We start from the raw sequence: 18422 nt of genomic DNA, 5'->3' as shown, positions 1-18422 counted from the left end.
TGTGCTGCCTCCGCTCCTCCGTTTCTCTGTTTCTCTACAATGTGCTGCCTCTGCTTCTCTGTTTCTCTGTTTCTCTACAATGTGCTGCCTCCACTCCTCTGTTTCTCTACAATGTGCTGCCTCCGCTCCTCTGTTTCTCTGTTTCTCTACAATGTGCTGCCTCCACTCCTCTGTTTCTCTACAATGTGCTGCCTCCACTCCTCTGTTTCTCTACAATGTGCTGCCTCCACTCCTCTGTTTCTCTACAATGTGCTGCCTCCGCTCCTCCTTTCTCTGTTTCTCTACAATGTGCTGCCTCCGCTCCTCTGTTTCTCTACAATGTGCTGCCTCTGCTTCTCTGTTTCTCTGTTTCTGTTTTTCTACAATGTGCTGCCTCCACTCCTCTGTTTCTCTGTTTCTCTGTTTCTCTACAATGTGCTGCCTCCCCTCCTCTGTTTCTCTGTTTCTCTACAATGTGCTGCCTCCCCTCCTCTGTTTCTCTGTTTCTCTACAATGTGCTGCCTCCACTCCTCTGTTTCTCTGTTTCTCTACAATGTGCTGCCTCCGCTCCTCTGTTTCTCTGTTTCTCTACAATGTGCTGCCTCCGCTCCTCTGTTTCTCTACAATGTGCTGCCTCCGCTCCTCTGTTTCTCTACAATGTGCTGCCTCCACTCCTCTGTTTCTCTGTTTCTCTACAATGTGCTGCCTCCACTCCTCTGTTTCTCTGTTTCTCTACAATGTGCTGCCTCCACTCCTCTGTTTCTCTGTTTCTCTACAATGTGCTGCCTCCACTCCTCTGTTTCTCTGTTTCTCTACAATGTGCTGCCTCCACTCCTCTGTTTCTCTACAATGTGCTGCCTCCTCTGTTTCTCTACAATGTGCTGCCTCCACTCTCTGTTTCTCTGTTTCTCTACAATGTGCTGCCTCCACTCCTCTGTTTCTCTGTTTCTCTACAATGTGCTGCCTCCACTCCTCTGTTTCTCTGTTTCTCTACAATGTGCTGCCTCCACTCCTCTGTTTCTCTGTTTCTCTACAATGTGCTGCCTCCACTCCTCTGTTTCTCTGTTTCTCTACAATGTGCTGCCTCCACTCCTCTGTTTCTCTGTTTCTCTACAATGTGCTGCCTCCACTCCTCTGTTTCTCTGTTTCTCTACAATGTGCTGCCTCCACTCCTCTGTTTCTCTGTTTCTCTACAATGTGCTGCCTCCACTCCTCTGTTTCTCTGTTTCTCTACAATGTGCTGCCTCCGCTCCTCTGTTTCTCTACAATGTGCTGCCTCCACTCCTCTGTTTCTCTGTTTCTCTACAATGTGCTGCCTCCGCTCCTCTGTTTCTCTGTTTCTCTACAATGTGCTGCCTCCGCTCCTCTGTTTCTCTCTCTACAATCTGCTGCCTCTGCTTCTCTGTTTCTCTCTTTCTTTCTTTCTATCTCCCTCTTTCTCTCGCTCTCTCTCTTCTGTCTCTCAAGTCACCCCACAAAACCCTTTAGATGGGGAGAGCAGGAAGTGAGGGCTCACACTGTTCCAGAAAGACTAAGAAGAGAGTATCTTTAAAATGACGACGGACTGATTGAGAAGAGGGGGGAAGAACAAAAAGAGGGGGGACAGGCAGATTCTCATTCCCAGATGCTTTGAATGGAATCACTACTATTTATCTGAGCGACTGCTGGAGCCAGGAAGTTAGTCACATTTAGTAGCTTTTCAGTCATCTCTTTACAGTAGGATTATCAGCGACTGACGGCCGCTCAAAGATGTTTCAGAGACGACCAATGACCACTGTTCATTGTTGTTGCTTATCCATCATATAACCTTTACCGGGTGTAAAAGGCAGAGTTTCTGCAAATAGGTAATGTCTCCTATAAAATGCAACTGTAAACATCTCACACACTGCTACATTCACTTTCATCATTGCATGTCATACATCAAAGCTGAGATGGCAAAGGACATCTCCTTTTCCTTCTCTCTCTCTCTCTCACTATCTGTGTGTCTATTTCCTTCCATTTCTATTTTCGTGTCTCTTGGTACCATTTTCATTCCCTCTCTCTTCCCTGGTTTATCTGTATGGGCCCAGGGCGAGGCGAATGGAGCTTGTAAATTGGCTGTGGGTTGAAAGCAACGGCATAAAGCTGATGGGTATAAATCAGCTGTTGCAGTGACACCAGCCCAAATGAACAGAGACTCTGCCAGCATCACACGCACGCGCTCACACCCACACACACACACACACAGACACACACACACACAGACACACACACACACACACACACAGACACACACACAGACACACACAGACACACCTCAGCCTCATGAGCCTGGTCGTGGCAAGACCAAAATGGTGGCTGAACAATTCCTTGTGGGTTGTGGCACCAGGTAATTAGACAAGTTTTAGGTGGTTGGTAGGGAGTCATGCTATGACCGCTGGCTGAGTCCCTCGCCACGTTGTTCTATAGTCAACTGCTGTAAACGTGGTCAAAGTGAAGTGTTTGTTCTGGCTGGTGGGTAAATGTACCACACAAACATGAGACAAGGTGGGAGGATAGTTTATCCTCATGTCTTTGACAGCAGCACACCTACTCTGGCTTGTTCTAGAAAGCTGACACCAGTCCAAAGCAGTTAGTGGAAATGAAGCTCAACAGGACTTTCGGCTCCGCCTGATGGTGTAGTAACCCTAGTTGGTCCAACTCATGTCCAACTCATGTCCCAGGAAACTATGGTGATAAATATTGTATTGAATTAAGAAGAATTGAACACGAGAGAGAAGGTTGGTTGACAGTTTGTCATCACGTCATTGACAGCTTACCCCCTGTAACGTTGACAGCAACTAGTGACATTTTGAGAAACATCAAACTCCAATGATCTAGCGTTTTTCACCAATGTACTCTTACAGGAATGCAAGCTGGCGGTATGAGAGAGTTTAGACAGTTACATTGTCTGTAAAAGGGTTGTGGATCGATGGGGCTGTGTTGCTTGTTGTCGGACGAGGGGTTCCCTAGTGGCCTTGACATCTGCCGCTGAATGTATACTGTACACTAGGGGGGTGTGTGTTTTGAAAGGGTTACTTACTGTAACTTGTGAATCAATCCGAAACTCAGAATACACTTCACACACATCACACCTCATCTTCAGTGAGAGTGTGTGTCTGAGGACACTAGGGTTTTGTCTCAAATGGCACCATATCCCCTATATAGTTTGCTTGTTTTGATCAGGGCCCATAGGGCTCTGGTCAAACGCAGTACACAATACAGCCAAAGGGTTGTCATTTGGGACACCCTACTGTGTGCTTGGAGTCAGCTAGCTGCCTAACAGGGATGGAATGTTTCAATTCTCTCAATGAAGGTGTGCGAAAGCTTCAATCTGAACAGAAGGTTTCTCTCTCTCTCTCGCTCTCTCTGTGTGTGTGTTATTTTAAATCAAAAGACAGGATTCATTATTATCCTAGTTGTTAGTGAGCTGTGAGTGACATTATAATGACTATTAGATGCATACATCAGTAGACCTATATGCTAAGGCAGACAAGTATAATGATGACACAGCTACAATAACAGATGAATCACTATTTTGTACTGGTAGGGGAAAACGACTTTATAGCAGTGTTGTCAGTAATGGCTTTAACTATAGTTAGTTGATAGGCTGAGGCAAAGGCAGAGAAATATGATGATAATGAGTGTCAAGAAGAGCAAAGCAAGATTCGTATAATTAGATTGTACTGGCAATTAAGAGGGATTTTGTCCCAGTAGGGAAACAACTTTACAGCTTTGTTGTCAATGATGGTAACTCAGTGTTCCTTATCCACCAATGGAAGACATGCTGTGGGATGGGAGGATGTTTGAGAATTATGTACAGTGCATTCGGGAACGTTCAAAAATGTTGGGTCACTTAGAAATGTCCTTGTTTTTGAAAGAAAAGCACTTTTTTTTTGTCCATTAAAATAACATCAAATTGATCAGAAATACAGTGTAGACATTGTTAATGTTGTAAGTGACTATTGTAGCTGGAAACGGCTGAATTTTTATGGAATATCTACATAGGCGTACAGAGGCCCATTATCAGCAACCATCACTCCTGTGTTCCAATGGCACGTTGTGTTAGCTAAGTTTATCTTTTTAAAAGGCTAATTGATCATTAGAAACCCTTTTTCAATTATGTTAGCACAGCCTAAAACTGTTGTTCTGCTTAAAGAAGCAATAAAACTGGCCTTCTTTATACTAGTTGAGTATCTGGAGCATCAGCATTTGTGGGTTCTATTACAGGCTCAAAATGGCCAGAAACAAAGACCTTTCTTCTGAAACTCGTCAGTCTATTCTTGTTCTGAGAAATGAAGGCTATTTCATGCGAGAAAATGCCAAGAAACTGAAGATCTCATACAACGCTGTGTACTACTCCCTTCACAGAACAGCGCAAACTGGCACTAACCAGAATAGAAGGAGGGGAGGGGTGGGAGGCCCCGGTGCACAACTGAGTAAGAGGACAAGTACATTGGAGTGTCTAGTTTGAGAAACAGATGCATCACAAGTCCTCAACTGGGAGCTTCAGGAAATAGTTCCCGCAAAACACCAGTCTTAACGTCAACAGTGAAGAGGCGACTCCGGGATGCTGACCTTCTAGGCTGGGTTGCAAAGAAAAAGCCATATCGCAGACTGGCCAATAAAAATAAAAGATTTAGATGGACAAAAGAACACAGACACCGGACAGAGGAACTCTGCCTAGAAGGCCAGCATCACAGAGTCGCCTCTTCACTCTTGATGTTGAGACTGGTGTTTTGCCAGTACTATTTAATGAAGCTGCCAGTTGAGGACTTGTGAGGCGTCTGTTTCACAAACTAGACACTCTAATGTACTTGTCCTCTTGTTCTGTCCAAAGCACTTACCTCTGACCTCTGTACCCTCTACAGCTGTACCCTGAGTGTGACCCTGGAACAGGCAATCCTATTGGCTCGTAGCCACGGCCTTCCCCCACGATGCATCATGCAGGCTACTGACGTCATGAGGAAACAGGTATGGAGCTAACGGCACCGCACACACACACACACACACACACACACACACACACACACACACACTCACCTCACTCACTCACTCACTCACCTCACCTCACCTCACCTCACTCACTCACCTACATTTACACCTCAATAACCTGGTTGTTATTGCAAAAAGGAAATGTGTTGTTTTCAATGAGATACAGTACCTGGCTGAAGAAAGTTTAGATGAATACATCACTCCTCTAGTACCCACTCCCATCATCTCAAACCCCTCTGTTCCCCTTGACATTCTACACATCCCTTTTCCTAATGCTACTTCACAACAGCAGACTAACCTACTACTATATATTCATATATGAGCGTACACACACACACACACAGTCTCTTTCTAGGGTTTTTAAACACACCTCAGCCATACGGTGAACCATTCTTTCTTGGAGACTTGCATAAAAGCACAGCCTCTTCTTGTACCATGCAAAGCACTGTAACGGTTGTTTTTATACTGTGTCCCTTCTTTCTCAGAGAATGACCACTAAAAGCACAGTCTAAGCTTGTAACCTTTCAAACCTAAAGAACGGGCTGCTATTGTTCTCAATGACACACAGGACCTGGCTGTATAAAGGTTAGGTGAATACATGTTCACCACTCCCCTCCTCTCAAACCCCGCTGTTGTTCCCCTTGACATTCTCCAGGCCTTGTTACATAACGCTACTTCACAACAGCAGAGAGATGTATTATTCCAACCTTGCTGAGGAATGGATGTGTGTGTGTTTTGAAGAATGGTTTGCTTCCGGCAATGAGAATATGTGGTTAATAATTCAACAGTTTTGATCTCCTCCAAAGGAGACGTCGTAACTCGTGTGGTGGATATTTACATTTTTGGGAGAAAAAGCAGAATACATCTCTTTAGTTCTGCTGTAGTGGCTAGGTCTATGTTCCAAATGGAGCAGGTTTCCCCTGTATAGTGCACTCCTTTTGACCAGGGCCCACAGTGCTCTGGTCAACGGTAGTGCACTAAATAGGTAATAGGGTCCCATTTTGGAGTTAATATCCAAAAGATACGCTCATGTAGTTGCTAATTCTATTTGTCTTTGAAGAGTCATCGCCAACTGAGATTATGCCAATAACCAATTTTATTTTAATCGCCAGGCAAAGCTTGTTATGCTATCTCTATTTTATTTACAAATGGCCTGAATAGTTTAGCATTGGTTACCTTTACAGGAATAATGTTTGTCTGGGTCCCAAATGGCACCCTGTTCCCTATATAGTAGGGCCATAAGGCTCTAGACAAAAGAAGTGCACTGTATAGGGAATAGGGTGCCATTTGGAACTCACAATCTGTGGTGTTGGTTCCCTTCCTGGACTTTAACAAAAGCGAGAGCTCGGTCTCTGTAAACCAGCAAGTTTACCGCTGCATTTGAGCTAGTTGTCATTTTTACCTCTGTAAGGCTATTTCTAAAAGCTTCTCCTCCCTTCTCTCTCCTTTCTCCCCCCTCTGTCCATTTCTCTCTCTATCTGATTATATTGTTGCCAGAATTGACTCCCCTCTGCTTGCCAGCATACAGGATAGGGGTGTGTGTGTGCAGGCATGTGTGTGTGTGTGTATGTCTGCTCGTGCTCGTGCATGGATACTTAGTTAAGTCCAACCGTCTACCCGAGGGCTCAGGGAAACGGTGAAACTTTTACTATCCCTCCATACTCTCTCGCTTTCCCTCCACACATTCCTTATTTATTTTCCCAGGTAAAGTCGTAGTGTCATTCAGAGCCTGTTCTGTCTTGGCCTGTATCTCCTCACCTCATTAGTAAGACTGTGAGTGGCCAGCCAGCCAGCCAGTCAGCCACAGGGTAATGCATAGATCGCATCCCTAACGGCACCCTATACCCTATGAACTGCACTACTTTGGACCAGGGCCCACACACACACACACCCACAGGGCTCTGGTCAAAAGTAGTATCCTATATAGGGTATAGGGTGCCATTAGGGACGCAGCCTGATAATGGAAACCTAGGGTAGAGAGAGGCTACTTTGGCTCGTCTTCGGTCTCACAGAGAAGAAGTGGGCAGTTGACCAACAGGAGCACTATAGTATTAGCTGTTTGACCTTCAGCTGGAGTAGATGGTTGATACTTATTCAAAAAGACTAGGCGTTCATCCAAAATGACACCCTATTCCCTACATAGTTTACTACTTAGTGCACCTATGAGCCCTATGTGGTCAAAAGTAGTGCACAATGTAGGGAATAGGGTGCCATTTGGGACACATTCTCCGAGGGTTTCTATGCACACAGGGATTGAAGTACGTAATGATGTTAATTTGAGTGGGCTGAAGTGTGTTAGAGTGCATCCCAAATGGCACCCTGTCGGCCCTCGTCAAAAGTAGTGCACTATAATAAGGAATAGGGGATCATTTGGGACTCTACGTGTTTGAATGGATTCTTTACAGAGACACAGTGAAAGAGCCTTTTGTCATTAGTTCTGTTTTGCAAGGTAATGGCACAGTGCTAGGAGACCATATTTCATGCTGTGTATTGTATTTTCAAAATGGAGATTAATGCTGTATGGATATAAGGATTTATCTTGTTAGTTTGTTCTTTACAGTGCATTTTTATTTTGTTAACTTTTAACATTTTAAAACGTTGTTGACTATGTCTCGAGGTCATTCACAGGTCATTAATTAAAGTGGTATTACATTTCTTCTCATTTAAAACCACCAAATATTCCCGGGACATTTCTAAATGTCTAACTCCATTTATGAATCAAATCAAATTAATTTATAAATATTGTTTTACGTCAGCAGATGTCACAAAGTGCATATACGGTATGACCCCAGACAGTTCAGTCCAAACTAAGTAGCAGTTCAGTCCAACCAAACTAGGTAGCCTAGCTCTAACGGCTAGGCTACCTGCTGCAGCCAGTTATCTCTAAGCACTAGGCTACCTGTAGCAGCCAGTTAGCTCTAACAGCTAGGCTATCTGCTGCAGCCAGTTAGCTCTAACCGCTAGGCTATCTGCTGCAGCCAGTTAGCTCTAACCGCTAGGCTATCTGCTGCAGTCAGTTAGCTCTAACCACTAGGCTACTTGCTGCAGCCAGTTAGTGTAATAGAACAGTCTGCAAAAACAGCCAAAGAGTCCTTTTTGCATCCCAAATGGAACCCTATTCCCTACATAGTGCACTACTATTGACCAGAGCTCTATGGTCCCTGGTCAAAGCAGTGCACTACATAGGAAATCAGGTGCCATTTGGGACAAAGCCCTGGAGTCCTTGGTTTTCTCCTTTTTAGACCAGACAGATACCACGTCATGAATATGATGAATAAGATGAATATGAATGCTGTATGTCATTCACTAAGATTCCTTCCCAAATGGTACCTTATTCCCTATTTAGTGCACTACTTTTGACTAGAGCTCTGATCAATAGTAGTGCACGATATAGGAAATAGGGTGCCATTTGGGAAACAACCAAAGTCTTCTGTATCATAGAATATGATTCCAACAGAAATCACCCATCATAATGTACCTTGAGTCCCTTGTCAACGCTCAATCTGGAAAGAATTTGAATTGCATATCTGTTTGAAACTTTCCCAGGTTAGGGTAAGGCAAGGTCAGACTGTTTAAGAAGTCTCTTTACTGACTGGCCCATGGGTGTAAATGAGTCTTCAGCTATTAATTTGAATCCTTTCACTATTCATCAAGGGCAATGGGTCATAGCGTTGAAGAGTAGTCTTTCTAAGACAAACCTCTTCTCTGAAGTATGCTTCGGTCTCTCAGATGTGTTTCATTGCCTAATAATGTTTAAGTAACTCTTAAGTAACTGTTTTGAAATCTATTCTCAAGTGTGAAGCTAATGGAGACTCCAGACACAGGCTAGGGACCACTGGAAAGTATTTCACAAATGAACCCATGCTTACCTAACCAGCCTTTCCAATCTCAGTCTCCCATTTGCTCATCCAACCCCTCTTCTCTCCAACTAAACAATCAACCTAATAAAGTTGAATAAAGACTAAACCCTATAGAGGTTCCAACATCCCACTGTTCACCCAGAGTCCCTGGTCACGTAACCAGTCTCAACATCATTCTCCCATTGGTTTATTCAACCCGTCTCCAATACAATTCTTCCACAAGTCGTTGCAGTGTGATATTGTGTCCTCAACCAACTTATCAACTGCTGTGTCCTCTAACACTTAAAGCCGTTGCAGATGGAAGAGTGCCAGTTTCAGTGCTCCGTTCCTGACAGTGGGGAATCTCTACCTGGAGGGTTCAATGTGGATGGATCACTGTGATAGACATCGCTGTAATTACTGATGCTATACACACACACACACAGGAGACTGTCTGACTGAATGACTAAGGTGTACTTACAGACAGGGGTTAGATGGGTTATGGACTCACAGACAGACTTGTTAGACATTGGTGATGCTGCTGGAGTAAGAGAGACTGACGTTTCGGTGACATTCTGTGTGTTTGAGCGTGTGTTTGCCTATGCAACTGTGCATGCGATCGCACTCGTGTCTGTGTGCGTGCGTCTGTGTGAACGCAGGTGTTCTGGTGTCTGACAGGGTTTAACTCAAAGAGTGGCTGAGTTGCTTTATTTCCCCCCTGTAGTACTACAGTAACAACATTAGTGCTGATCATACACCCCTCCGTGTGCTGATACAACTATCTCTCTCTCTCTCGCTCTCTTTCTTTCAATCGCACCTGCTCACCCCCAGCTACCTCATCTAACCCCCATCTATCTCTCTATTTCATCTCCTCCATCCACCCAAGGCTACAAACCGCTGCTTGTTGGTTTTAGCAATAAAGAAGCGTTTTAATTTACTTCCGCTGTCCTCCAGGTTCGCTGAATTTCCTTTGCATCTCCACCCACCAGGTGCACTTTCTTCTCCCATCCCCTCACACATCTTTCTCTCAACCCAGTCTGTGATCCTATCTCTCTCTCCTCCATCCTTCCATCTCCCTTTCCATCACTCTGCTCCCTCTACGTCCCCCTCCCCTCCTATAGATCTGAATGGACAGTACACAGCGGTATCTCGCACAGTGTCAGACCGAGCTGTACTGTATGACACCCCCTTAATCACCCAGCTTATTCATAGATGCTGTTAATGTAGAGGAAATGTCCAGGATTTACACCCAGGTGGCCTGCACGGTGACTAGTCACCCCAGGCCCTGATAGATAGATACAGTATATAGATAAAGGCCCATCTCTGCGTTTCACATGGCACCCTATTCCCTATGTAGTGTGCTATGGGCCTTGGTCAACAGTACTGCGCTATATATGGAATAGGGTGCCATTTGGAATGTAGACTATTTCTGACCTCTCTTGCTTTCTCTCTCTGGAGGAAAACTGCACATTAAACAACCAGCGGCAGCCGTGATTAAATCTGATTGATTCTCATCTCTGAGTCATGCCCGCATCCCTCGTCCCTCAGGCATTGGAGACATGTCGTCTTTGTCCTAAATGGCACTCTATTCCCAAACGTCTCTGGTCAAAGGTAGTGCACTATGTAGGGAATAGGGCGCCATTTGGGAGGCAGATATAAATGATGTGGCCTAGCCCCTCGGGCTCGTCTGGATGTACGCCCCGCAAACAAGTCGATCCAAGAAGGCCATGAGGGTCTAAAATACAGAATGGGGATGTTGGATCTCTTTTATCATAACTTTTAGCTGTTCTCCTGGGTCGGATGAGAGATGTGCGTTTCCACACCTGGTGCCCCAAGGCTGTCACTAAAGTTAAGTTGGAATTCAATGATTTGCTCAATTTCAACTCTCTACCCTTCTCCCGACGTGCGTTCAAATAACCCCCTCATGGATTTAAAAGGAATTGACAGGTGTGAGAACTAAATAAGGAGGGCATATCCTGCATATCCTGCAGCCATGCTTCCACCAATCCAATGCTGTTAAATGCATTGGGAATGAAGAAGGGAGAAGGGTTGAGAATTCAGAACGCAGCAATTGGTTTCTGCAACGATTTGAATTATGTTCCGAGTGTCTTTATGCATTGTGGTTCAAGGTCTTGTGGAGCAGAATGGTTCAGTGATGCTGAAAAAAGTGTGATCTGAGAAAACAGCAGGAGATCATATAATATTTATAACAGGATATAATTTCTTTACTGGTCATCTCTGCTTTGAGGCCTGCTTGGTACATAAACTCAGCAAAAAAAGAAATGTCCCTTTTTCAGGACCCTGTCTTTCAAAGATCATTTGTAAAAATCCAAATAACTTCACAGATCTTAATTGTAAAGGGTTTTAACACTGTTTCCCATGCTTGTTCAATGAACCATAAACAATTAATGAACATGCTCCTGTTGAACGGTCGTTAAGACACTAACAGCTTACAGACGGTTGGCAATTAAGGTCACAGTTATGGAATTTAGGACACTGAAGAGGCCTTTCTACTGACTCTGAAAAACACCAAAAGAAAGATTTCCAGGGTCCCTGCTCATCTGCATGAACGTGCCTTAGGCATGCTGCAAGGAGGCATGAGGACTGCAGATGTGGCCAGGGCAATAAATTGCAATGTCTTTACTGTGAGACGCCTAAGACAGCGCTACAGTGAGACAGGACAGACAGCTGATCGTCCTCGCAGTGGCAGACCACGTGTAACACCACCTGCACAGAATTGGTACATCTGAACATCACACTTGCGTGACAGGTACAGGATGGCAACAACAACTGCCAGAGTTAAACCAGGAACGCACAATCCTTCCATCAGTGCTCAGACTGTCCACAATAGGCTGAGAGAGGCTGGACTGAGGGCTTGTAGGCCTGTTGTAAGGCAGGTCCTCACCAGACATCACCGGCAACAGCTTTGCCTATGGGCACAAACCCACATTTGCTGGACCAGACAGGATTGGCAAAAAGTGCTCTTCTCAGAGGAGTCGTGGTTTTGTCTCATCAGGGGTGATGGTGATATCTATGTCTACCTAATGGCTTGCTGGAATTGATGATTCTGTTATGTCTTTCAGGGTGCGAGAGTTCAGAATTCAGCCAAGAACCTGGGAGTGAGAGACCGCACTCCGTCCTCTGTACCTAGGTAAGCTGAAACCCCCCTACCCTATCCACACCTACACAACACCATAGAGTAGTAATCTGCACCAAGGTAAGCTTATACACCTCATCCACATGCTACTAGACACAACACCACAGAATAGCTTGATGATACAGTGCCTTCAGGAAGTGTTCATACCCCTTGACTTATTCCACATTTTGTTGTTACAGCCTGAATTCAAAATTCACTGTCTTCTTGGTAAGCAACTCAAGTGTAGATTTGGCCTTGTGTTTTAGGTTGTTGTCCTGCTGAAAGGTGTATTCATCTCCCAGTGTTGGGAGGAAACCAGGTTTTCCTCTTGGATTTTGCCTGTGCTTAGCTCTATTCTGGGTTTTTTTGTTCTGAAAAACTCACCAATCCTTAACGATTACAAGCATACCCATAACATGATGCAGCCACCACTATGCTTGAAAATATGGAGAGTGGTACTCAGTAATGTGTTGTATTAGATTTGCCCCAAACATAACACTTTGTATTCAGGACATTTTTTGTGCCTTGTACAAGTGCCTTGTAAACAAGATGCATGTTTTGGAATAGTTTTAGTATGTACAGGCTGTGTTAGTATTGGCCTACAATGTTGTTGACCATCCTCAGTTTTCTCCTAAAAAAACTCAACATTTAATCAATTTTAAACTCTTTGTAGTGACTGGGTGTAACAAAACAAAATGTGGAAAAAGTCAAGGGGTGTGAATAATGTGTGAGTACTGTGCTACTGTATAGTGCTACCGTTCAAGTGCTAGAATGCCTTTATGCTTATTTGTGTGTTGATACAGTGGGGCAAAAAAGTATTTAGTCAGCCACCAATTGTGCAAGTTCTCCCACTTACAAATACTTATTTTCCACCATAATTTGCAAATAAATTCATTAAAAATCCTACAATGTGATTTTCTGGATTTTTTTCTCTCTAATTTTGTCTTTCATAGTTGAAGTGTACCTATGATGAAAATTACAGGCATCTCTCATCTTTTTAAGTGGGAGAACTTGCACAATTGGTGGCTGACTAAATACTTTTTTGCCCCACTGTATGTGTATGCGTTGTATTGTTTCTATGAGAACAGAAAGTGGCAGCCTCTCCCACCCAGCCCCCCTGCAGAGTCGATGATAGATAAGAATAGGGGATAGGGGCTGTCACAGCCAATTGGCTTTGACATATCCTTTTGTGACATGCAGCCCTTTTGAACCTTTTAGTGGGATTGACAAATGCAATTAAGTGGGGCTGTGATTAGTGTTGAGCTGTGCTGCCCGCGGGGGAAATTTCTGCGCTCTCACTGGGTTTGTCATAATAGGTGCGGCGTTAGTGGCTGCTCCTTAGACGCTCTGAGGATGCTTGCCAAACAGCACCCTATTCCCTACATACACATAGGGCTCTGGTCAAAAGTAGTTCACTAAAAAGGGAATAGGGCGCCATTTGGGACGCAGGCGGTGCAACTTTGAGACAGGTCTGTGAGAGGGTTGATTACTGATGGAGAATTGCGGTGAGGCTAGGGCAGCTTGTTGTGTTGTCTTAGCATTCTACGCTTTGAGAACTTACAGTAGGAAACAGGACATTTGTGTTAATGTGCATTTTGAAGGCAGGCACTCGCATTGCCTCATGGCTGTATGGGTGCAGAACTAAGAACGCTGTGTATGTGTGGGTCTGGGGGGTGGGGGCGGGTGTGTGTATGTGCGTGTGTCTGTCTATGCCATGCTATGTGTACACCTTAATCTCTAACTGTAGCAAACAGTGAGCCCCTTTCCTAATTGTATGTACGTGTGTTTTCCCCACCAGACTGTATAAGCTGTGCCAGCCTCCACCCCCAGAGGGTGATTCCTAATTCCCTAGTTCCTGTATGGAGCTGTCCAGTCCAGCGAAGCTCTGCTCACCCTTCTTCCTGATCCATTCCTTAGAAGACTTCTCTCTTTCTACCACTGAAGAATCAACCTAGGGATGTGTCCCAAATGGCACCCTATTCTCTATTTAGTGCATCACTTTGGACCAGGGCCCAAAATGCTCACACTCGTGAGTTCAGTGGGTTCCAATAGGGCTCTGGTCCAAAGTAGTGCACTATATAGGGTATAGGGTGCCATATGGGACATAGACCTGGAAACAGAACATTTTCTCTCATCGACAGCCAGCTTGCCTTTTCAAAATGCCCACACTCAGTCACTCAACAGTGGGCTCAGTGGGTTCACAATTTGTAAATAGTGAATTTTTAATACTCTATTTCTCTCTCTGCTATTGTGCTGTACTTTATAGCTGATTTTAAAATGGATTTATATATTTGTCTTGTGTCCAGCTACATTGCATCTCATTTAACATTAATAGTGTTTTATAATGGAACAACAACAGAGCCTGAGATTGGTGCCTTGAGGCTGACGTCCAACCAGCCAACTGAAATGGAATGCAGCCTATCCATCGATGTTCTTTCTTTCTGCAAATAACTATCATGGAATGAAAATGAGCTGTTTTGTTGTCACAAAGTTCAGGAAATGACCATTCCATGACCTGACTGATGTTGTTTGATATTTGTTTGGATATGGTGTGAAAATGGAATGAGATTATATGAGTTATGGGGCGATATTGCTGTGCCCCATTTGCACAGTAATTTATTTTCCTTTCTCTCCAACTTGCTCATTCCAGATACTGCATTCATGGCTATGTTGATAACCATGCAAATGTTGTTGTAACATTGATCATAGCGATACTGTAAAATGACGTGTAGATATGCAGGTATGACACCTTGAACACTACCATGTAGCCTTGTAGACACTCTAGTTGCATACCTTCTCTAGAGTCCCAGGCCGCATTCCAATCTAAATCAGCACCTTTGTCTCCTCCCTTCGCTTGGAGTGAGCCCTCCAGTGATGTGTCTACGACGTTTCCCCCGAGGGAGCTTTCCCGAGCGAGTGGAGTGGAGGAGGGAAGGGATCACAAGTGAAGTGGATTGAGACGCACCTAAAGATTAGTAAGGGACCACTGAAAGGTGCAGTGTAGCTTGTGTGTTTTCCATTCTGCAGTCTCTGTGCCTTAATGATGGTATATTACAGATATGAACATGATCATCTATACACACATGAAGTAACCCCCTGATATGAAGAGGTTCCTACATGAACCATCAGTATTAAAACAGCACTCCAAGCTTATGTAAGTAGAGCTATGAAATATATATAAATATACTTAAATATTGTATATTGCCAGTACTCAGGAGCTAAGTATTATTCTGTATTTAGGTATTACTTACAGTATCATTGCTATATTGGTAACAACATTATAGAGTTGGTTAATTACTGGACTATACAAACATGGAATATCAAACTGCATAGATGAGCTTGGATACACTCCAAATGGCGCTCTATTCCCTATTTAGAGACCTATGGAGCCTGGTCTAAAGTAGTGCACTGTATAGGAAATAGGGCGCCATTTGGGACTCGGCCTTCTGTTTGACAGCTGTCCCCATATATCTCTCAATGTCTTACTGTAAACACATAGTGTTTGAAATAAGTACCTTTTCTAATATTGCATAATGAAGGTGCCTGTTTGCCATATAGCAGCTTATAATGTGTTGAGGAGAAAACACATTAAAAGAGAGAGAAATGTAAAGATGCAACTGTAAAAAAAAAAAGATAAACACCAATAGCCATGTTTGTTTGTTTGACTGAAAATTACTGTAATTTATTTTCATATTATGAGACTGACCCTCCATAGTTGCCATATACACAATGTACTTTCTCTCGTTTGAAACCAATTTTCTCTGTATTACTTTTAAATATACAATGTTACGCTGTAGTCATTAATTTCAATTAAACCAATTTAAAGGAGACATCCTGAAGGATTGTATTTTACACTTTGTTTCTACCTGCAGATTGCTGTAAACTGTCACGTACACAGTTTACAGCGTGTATGAACGGTGGTATGAAATGCGTGCGCGCTAGGCTAGCTCCCTCAACGTAGCGGTATAATAGTCAATCATTTAAAAAAGAAAAAGTCGAATCGAACATAAGTAGTTAGACGAAGATAGGATGCAGCCTACATTATAAGATCGTCTTCGTAAAGAGGCATTGCAATACGGCACTGTCTTAACTGTTCTGTCTTTGCAGGTGGTTCGCTTAGCAAGTGCTCTCTCTAGATCCCTGTCTGTCTACCCTTCTGGAAAAAACCACATGCTGTTTTTGGAGCACTTCACATGTGAGGATATTTCGCATGACGTTTCACGTGGATTTTCACATGTGGATTTAAATGTTCACATGAAATCTCACAGGTGATGCCCTGCAAAAGGTGGCGTTGTGATACGCACAGTGCTTTTAACAGTGTTTTCAACTTACACATTTAACAACACTTTGACATACATGACTACATTGTGTATGTTTATTTATACATGAATTATTATTCAACATGTCCTTATCTAAGATTTGAACTCACAACCTCTTGATTCACAGCATTCCGATCTTTCTGCTACGCCACCAATAGTTGATTTCACCTGTATTCCTACACTTTGGACTTCAAAGTACATTTCAGCTTTATTCAAATTTATACACATTTAAGGAAAACTATTTATATTTCTGATAGTTTATGATAGTTATACAGTACATTACTACAGTAATAGGATACTTACCGTATTAGTGTTTTGCTATATATTTACTTTCAATCTCAATGCATTTGGGTACTTTTTGATACGTCCTGCAAATGAACTTGGCATGCCTCATTTGCAATTACATTTAAACCATATAGGATACTTTAGATGCGGTTATGGCACAAACTGTTTTTTAAAATCACTGTCATTTTATGGCAAGTTACCGGCTACTGAGTTGAACAGTGGAAACATCTGTTAATGTCTTTCTACAGCTGCACTGTATTTTCTCAGTAAATACACAACAACTATATTCAGCAAGTACACATCAATTCTAATTCAATTATTTAAATAGCAGAAAGTTAAGAATTATAATTTGGTTTACTTTTTGAATTGACTGGAACTCAAATGGATTTGACCTCAGCATTGGTTGGCACACTTGGGACGCTACCACACCCGGGAGTTGAACTACCTCTTAGATGACAGCAACCTGAATTTCCTGCTTCGCCACCAGGTCTGTGGCCATGACAGAGATCGGCCACAGATTTATTGGCAAGAATACATTCCTGTACTTTACTCATCAAATCAATAATTGTGTGACTATCTGACAACACCAACTAAAAAGTAGCAGTGCTCAGGGACACAACATTAAGGCCTAGATTAAATCAGATCAAGCGTAAACACGTGAAAGTCGACACCTGCATAGCTGGTGTTTTGGTGGTATCACAGGTGTAACTGTGTTCGAGCTGTCAAATGGGTGAGCAGCTGCTCGTGTGGTCATTGTCACAAAGCCACAGCCATCCTACTCTCGTTAGAAGCTCAGAACGAGAAAGTGTAGGCTATATAGAAACAATGACACTCAAATTGAAAATCATTAAAGCAAATAATAAGAATTTCTATCAGCCTTATCGTGGTGTAGATTGCGTATCACATTCCAATGTTCCAAATAGTAAACAAGGCTGCATGGGATTCCTCTTAATGCAGCTCCGTACAGCCAATGGCTATTTCCACTTCAGATATAATGACGGGAGATGGTTGTGGATTTGACAGTGCTAACGCAGTTTCACCTCCAAAATGATACTAATTTCCCTCTAGTAATTACCAGTTGGAGGGCCGCTCAAGTGGATTTTTCCCACTTCCCACTTGGTTACGAATGTAGCATTAGGTACAATTATTACTGCACTTTGAAACATCGGTGCAGGCAATGTGCTGGTGGGGGCTCATTAGCATATTTGGGGGTATGGTCTAAAATATATTTGTGCCAACCTTCACTGGAAATGTTGTAGCAGTTTAAGTGGTTTTATCGTTATGTTGTTTAAAGTAGAGCACCTCTTTTGACATTGTCAGTACTGCAGTTTAATAAGAACTTGTGACAATCAAGAGCCACACTATTAAGAGGTTACTGTGCATTTTCCAGTAGCTCAATGGTAGCTGGTTCACAGGAAGTTCATGTTTAATTTTCAATCATTTACTCTCAACTATACTGAACAAAAATACATATGCAACATGTTCCATGAGATGAAATAAAAGATCCCAGAAATTGTCTCTCTAATGTTGTGCACAAATTTGTTTACATCCCTGTTAGTGAGCATTTATCCTTTGCTAAAATAATCCTTCCACCTAGCAGGTGTGGCGTATCAAGAAGCTGATTAAACAGCATGATCATTACACAGGTTCACCTTGTGCTGGGGACAATAAAAGGCCTCTATAAAACGTGCAGTTTTGTCACACAACACAATGCCAAAGATGTCTCAAGTTTTGAGGGAGAGTGCAATTGGCATGCTGACTGTAGGAATGTCCACCAGAGCTATTGCCAGAGAATTTGTCAGTACGTCTAACTGGCCTCACAACCATGCCAGCCCAGGACCTCCACATCCA

At 43.2% G+C, this 18422-nt stretch overlaps 1 protein-coding gene across 1 annotated transcript in view; it reads left to right on the top strand.

Annotated features, from left to right (window-relative positions):
• prex2 (phosphatidylinositol-3,4,5-trisphosphate-dependent Rac exchange factor 2) overlaps positions 1-15797 on the top strand; it is a 230805-nt gene extending 215008 nt beyond the window's left edge. The window contains exons 39-41 of the mRNA XM_042308946.1: positions 4869-4971; positions 11915-11982; positions 13766-15797. Of these exons, the coding sequence (XP_042164880.1) occupies positions 4869-4971; positions 11915-11982; positions 13766-13811 (217 nt within the window). The 3' untranslated portion in view covers positions 13812-15797. The remainder of the gene's footprint in view (positions 1-4868; positions 4972-11914; positions 11983-13765) is intronic.
• Positions 15798-18422: the final 2625 nt, after the last annotated feature.

This window comes from Oncorhynchus tshawytscha, linkage group LG29, assembly GCF_018296145.1.
Source record: "Oncorhynchus tshawytscha isolate Ot180627B linkage group LG29, Otsh_v2.0, whole genome shotgun sequence".
In the NCBI taxonomy this organism is placed as follows: domain Eukaryota; kingdom Metazoa; phylum Chordata; class Actinopteri; order Salmoniformes; family Salmonidae; genus Oncorhynchus; species Oncorhynchus tshawytscha.
This window is presented reverse-complemented; position numbering and strand designations above follow the sequence as displayed.